This window comes from Boleophthalmus pectinirostris, unplaced genomic scaffold (genome assembly GCF_026225935.1).
Source record: "Boleophthalmus pectinirostris isolate CB_2022bp ecotype Guang Dong unplaced genomic scaffold, ASM2622593v1 HiC_scaffold_15, whole genome shotgun sequence".
NCBI classification, from domain to species: Eukaryota; Metazoa; Chordata; class Actinopteri; order Gobiiformes; family Gobiidae; genus Boleophthalmus; species Boleophthalmus pectinirostris.
In genome coordinates, this window is record NW_026571070.1 from 8292013 (window position 1) to 8297626 (window position 5614).

Below are 5614 nucleotides of genomic sequence, written 5' to 3' on the forward strand. Positions count from 1 at the left end.
CAGCAAACGCTTTTCTCCATGGAAATGTTATTGCTTAGTCTGGAATGTTTCAGTGTGGCATTTTATTCAATTATGGGTATTTTTTTAAGCTCAAAAGCACCTACAAATTCTGGCTTTCTGAATGTGTAAAAAAAACCAAAAAAAAACGTCTCGAGTACTACGACACTACGATCTACCCGCACTACCTTGGCGGTGAAAAAAGGGACAAATTCTTTTGAAGTCATTTATTTTATTTATTTATTTTTTATTTTTTTCATAAAATTTAGAGTATATTTACAAACAAATTATTCCAAACATCCACATGTGAAAAGAGACAAAAGCAGTCAATGAATACAATAAAAGATGCTAATGGTGCTAATGATGCTAATAATGTTAATGAAGCTAATAATGCTAAAAATGCTAATAATGCTAAAAAAAATAAAAAAATTAAATTAAATTTTTTTTTTTAAAGCTAATATGCTAAAAATGCTAATAATGGTAAAAATGCTAATAGGGCTAATGATGATAATGATGATAATGGTGATAATGGTGATAATGGTGATAATGAAGCTTCAGATCTGAACCGGTCTCACTCTCAGCCGGGGCTTCTCTCTAGCGCCGCCTCTGGCCCTGACCTGAAACAACAGGACACAGCACAACAACGGGTCAGAAACAGGGACTACACCAGAACTAAACCAGGACTAAACCACGATTAGACCAGCTCTAAACCAGGACTAAACCAGGACTAGACCAGCTCTAAACCAGAACTAAACCAGGACTAAACCAGGACTAAACCAGAACTAAACCAGGACTAAACCAGAGCTAAACCAGGACTAGACCAAGTCTAAACCAGGTCTTAACCAAGTGTAAACCAGGACTAATCCAGGTCTAAACCAAGTCTAAAACAGGTCTAAACCAGGTCTAAACTTGGACTAAACCAGGACTAAACCAGGTCTAAACCAGGTCTAAACCAGGTCTAAACTTGTACTAAACCAGGACTAAACCAAGTCTAAACCAGGTCTAAACCAGGTCTAAACCAGGTCTAGAGTCCGTACCTTGCAGTAGCAGTAGTACTGGGGGAGGATGTACAGGAGCTTCAACAGAAGAATCACCACAACTCTGATGATCAGGTCTGTGTCTGACTCTGCAACACAAAAGAACCAAGATCAGACCAAGACCAGGACCAAGACCAAGACCAGGACCAAGACCAGGGGCCTCATTTATAAAGCTCGCTTCTGCACACATCCTTGCGTACGCGCTCTCTACGCCTACCGCGGGATTTATGAAACTCGCCTTAAGTGTGGCTCTACGCAAAGTCTGGAGACACGTGGAAAAAGCGACACTCGTGGAGAGAAGCACAAGTGAACAGAGTTTGAGAAAGAGTTTGATCAGAAAATCCTCGTATATGAAAGAATGACCTTCAGATTTGTGCATTTTAAGTGTTTGGTTCACAAAACACAGAGAAGAGCTGTTTATTCCACTCATTATTCTCCACAATATTATAAATTTGAAACTCATGCACGACCGCGGCCACGTTCCCGGTGCATCGCAGAGTCTCTCTCAGTCCACACCGAGACCATAGACTCCTATAGAACACAGACTGTGACCAACACAGAGGAGGAAATAATGACCCAGGCTTTGATTTAATGAACGCAACTTTAACACTTTTAATTTAGTCTTTATGCACTGAGCGCCAGAGTGGCCCGAGTCTGCGCACGACATGAACCCTACTGTCCGAACCTGACCCCAACCCTAAATATTCCCTACATTTTTGTGTAATGGGGAACTCTGGCAAATGAGAGCTGCTCTCTGACACTATGAAGAACAGAATAATGCCCATGCCCGCCCCGACCCAGGCCTATACTCACAGAGGTCAGACCCACACTCACAGAGGTCAGACCCACACTCACAGAGGTCAGACCCACACTCACAGAGGTCAGACCCACACTCACAGAGGTCAGGCCCAGACCCCCACTCACAGAGGTCAGACCCAGGCCCACACTCACAGAGGTCAGGCCCACACTCACAGAGGTCAGGCCCACACTCACAGAGGTCAGACCCACACTCACAGAGGTCAGGCCCACACTCTCAGAGGTCAGACCCAGGCCCACACTCACAGAGGTCAGACCCCACACTCACAGAGGTCAGACCCACACTCACAGAGGTCAGACCCAGGCCCACACTCACAGAGGTCAGACGCACACTCACAGAGGTCAGACGCACACTCACAGAGGTCAGACCCAGGCCCACACTCACACAAATCGGCAGATCTTTACTGCAAAGATGTGCTGCATAAATATTATGAAATATTATTAAATGAACAGATGAGTCGTTGTTGTCACTTTTACTTTTGTATTTATTTGTTAAACCTTGTTTAAGTCTTTGATGTGTCTGTGTATATATGTGTGTGTATGTGTGTGTGTGTCTGTGTCTGTGTATATATGTGTGTGTATGTGTGTGCGTTTGTGTGTGTGTGTATATGTGTATATATGTATGTGTGTGCGTTTGTGTGTACCTCCCACAGAGAGCTGGAGTGTGTGGCTCTGAGAGGAGAAGCTGTGGTTGAACACCTGCAGGAGGTAAACACAGGTGTAGTTTCCTTTGTGGGCGTGGTCAGCGTCAGAGAACAGGAAGTGGGCGGAGTGATTGACGGCGGGCAGGGTGCGGTTCTGAGCGGGGGGCGCGGCGGGAGAGAGGAGCCGGAAGGAACCTCCCGGGTACTGTGGCTCCACGGAGCATTTGACCCTGAACTTGGAGCCCAGCTGCACCCGCAGCCCCTGAGGCTGGAGCTCGGACGCCCCGTCACTCACAGACATGGAGATGACTGGACGATTCAGCAACTCTGTGGAGACATGTGATTGGACAGATCAGTCTGTGTGTGTGTGTGTGTGTGTGTGTGTGTGTGAGTGGGTGTGTGTGTGTGTTTGAGAGACATAATAATGTAAGATCAGACTTTTACCTGAACACATCACCTCCAGACCCTTAGAGGAAGTGAAGGATGAACTATAGACACATTCTCTCAGTGAAGACTTGTTCACACAGTCAGATGTGACCCACCACACAGGACTCATTGGAAAATCATCTCTCTGTACCCCATAAACAGCAGAGCCACAGTCCAGGACTCTGCAAACACCAGATATGTGCTCCTGGACCCAGTCTCCATAGAGCACCACTCGTCTCCACTCTCCTCTGAGTATCACCTCCACAGTCCCAGCACAACGATTGGCTCTTCCCACCAACCTGAGCGGCTCTGAACAGACAAGAGAGAGAGTGAAGCCCCGCCCCTTTACCTGAGCACTTTAGTCCCGCCCCTTTACCTGAGCAGGTGAGGTTGACAGTGGCTCCAGAGGAGCAGGTGCTTGAGTTGGAGCGGGGACAGTCCATCAGAGCAGACTCATGGCCCTCACAGTGGAACGTCTGCCCCAGAGGAGAGAGCGCCCCCTGGAGGAGAGAAGGAGCCCCACAGCCCAGCTCCCTGCACAGCACCTCTGCCCCCCGCTGGTCCAAGTCCCTGTCACAGACCCCGGTCCAGGACCCATTCCAAATCTGCAATGATCCTGAGCACAGACCGGACCCCGAGACCAACCGCACTGAGTCTGTGGACACATGTGTGACATCATCACTCTGAACCAATAGGACGCACACATGTGTGACATCATCACTCTGAACCAATAGGACGCACACATGTGTGACATCATCACTGTAGTGCAAATTTTTATCAGTGGTAAATATAGATATTACTGTTGTGAGGTGTGTGTGTATGCATTTGTGTGTCTGTGTGTATATGTGTGTGTGTGTGTGTGTGCGTGTGTGTGTGTGCGTGTGTGTGTGTGTGTGTATGTGGGTGTGTGTGTGTGTGTGTGTGTGTGTGTGTGTGTGTGTGTGTGTGTGTGTGTGTGTGTGTGTTTGAGAGACATAAAAATGTAAGATCAGATCAGACTTTTACCTGAACACATCACCTCCAGACCCTCAGAGTAAGAGAAGGATGAACTATAGACACATTCTCTCACTGAAGACTTCTTCACACAGTCAGATGTGACCCACCACACAGGACTCTCTGGAAAATCATATCTCTTTTCTCCATAAACAGCAGAGCCACAGTCCAGGGCTCTGCACACACCAGATATGTGCTCCTGGACCCAGTCTCCATAGAGCACCAACCGTCTCCACTCTCCTCTGAGTATCACCTCCACAGTCCCAGCACAACGACTGGCTCCTCCCACCAACCTGAGCGGCTCTGAACAGACAAGAGAGAGAGTGAAGCCCTGCCCCTTTACCTGAGCAGTGAAGCCCCACCCCTTTACCTGAGCACTTTAGTCCCGCCCCTTTACCTGAGCAGGTGAGGTTGACAGTGGCTCCAGAGGAGCAGGTGCTTGAGTTGGAGCGGGGACAGTCCATCAGAGCAGACTCATGGCCCTCACAGTGGAACGTCTGCCCCAGAGGAGAGAGCGCCCCCTGGAGGAGAGAAGGAGCCCCACAGCCCAGCTCCCTGCACAGCACCTCTGCCCCCCGCTGGTCCAAGTCCCTGTCACAGACCCCGGTCCAGGACCCATTCCAAATCTGCAATGATCCTGAGCACAGACTGGACCCCGAGACCAACCGCACTGAGTCTGTGGACACATGTGTGACATCATCACTCTGAACCAATAGGACGCACACATGTGTGACATCATCACTCTGAACCAATAGGACGCACACATGTGTGACATCATCACTGTAGTGCAGATTTTTATCTGTGGTAAATATAGATATTACTGTTGTGAGGTGTGTGTATTTGTGTGTAGGTGTGTGTGTGTGTGTGTGTGTGTGTGTGTGTGTGTGTGTGTGTGTAGTATATTTGTATGTGTGTTGGGGTGTGTGTGTGTGTGTGTGTGCGCAGGTGTGGGTGTGTGTGTGTAGTATATTTGTATGTGTGTTGGGGTGTGTGTGTGTGTTTGAGAGACATAAAAATATAAGATCAGACTTTTACCTGAACACATCACCTCCAGACCCACAGTGGAAGAGGAGTATGAACGATACACACATTCTCTCACTGAAGACTTCTTCACACAGTCAGATGAGACCTCCCACACAGAACTCTCTGGAAAATCATCTCTCTGTTCTCCATAAACAGCAGAGCCACAGTCCAGGGCTCTGCACACACCAGATATGTGCTCCTGGTACAAGCGTCCATAGAGCACCACCCGTCTCCACTCTCCTCTGTGTATCACCTCCACAGTCCCAGCACAACGACTGGCTCCTCCCACCATCCTGAGCGGCTCTGAACAGACAAGAGACAGAGTGAAGCCCCGCCCCTTTACCTGAGCAGTGAAGCCCCACCCCTTTACCTGAGCAAACACACTCCTCTCAGTGAGGAGGTTGTGGGTTCTACTCCTGGTCTGTGTGAGTGTGTCAGGAAATAATGCACAAACAGCGTATAATTTAACAGTATCAGTCTGCAGTAACCTCCAGCTGACTGTGGATTAGATCACCTTGGTCAGAAAAATCAGTGCTCGAGACTTTGTCAAGGTTTTACGTGCGCATGGGGTCAACGTGTGAGCCTTCATACTCCAACCGCTACTACGGCTGGATTGAGCAGTCTCCCCCTTGTGTGACCTCCGCACAACCCTTTTATTAAACACACATACATAGTTAC

At 48.3% G+C, this 5614-nt stretch overlaps 1 protein-coding gene across 1 annotated transcript in view; it reads right to left on the reverse strand.

Annotated features, from left to right (window-relative positions):
• Positions 1 to 476: 476 nt before the first annotated feature.
• Positions 477 to 5614, reverse strand: part of LOC129408164 (scavenger receptor cysteine-rich type 1 protein M160-like) — a 7246-nt gene continuing 2108 nt past the window's right edge. Inside the window, exons 3-10 of the mRNA XM_055151176.1 lie at positions 4949 to 5239; positions 4311 to 4589; positions 3926 to 4216; positions 3297 to 3575; positions 2939 to 3229; positions 2495 to 2821; positions 1035 to 1123; positions 477 to 614 (exon numbers count right to left, since the gene is read on the reverse strand). Coding sequence (XP_055007151.1) covers positions 552 to 614; positions 1035 to 1123; positions 2495 to 2821; positions 2939 to 3229; positions 3297 to 3575; positions 3926 to 4216; positions 4311 to 4589; positions 4949 to 5239 — 1910 coding nt within the window. The 3' untranslated portion in view covers positions 477 to 551. The remainder of the gene's footprint in view (positions 615 to 1034; positions 1124 to 2494; positions 2822 to 2938; positions 3230 to 3296; positions 3576 to 3925; positions 4217 to 4310; positions 4590 to 4948; positions 5240 to 5614) is intronic.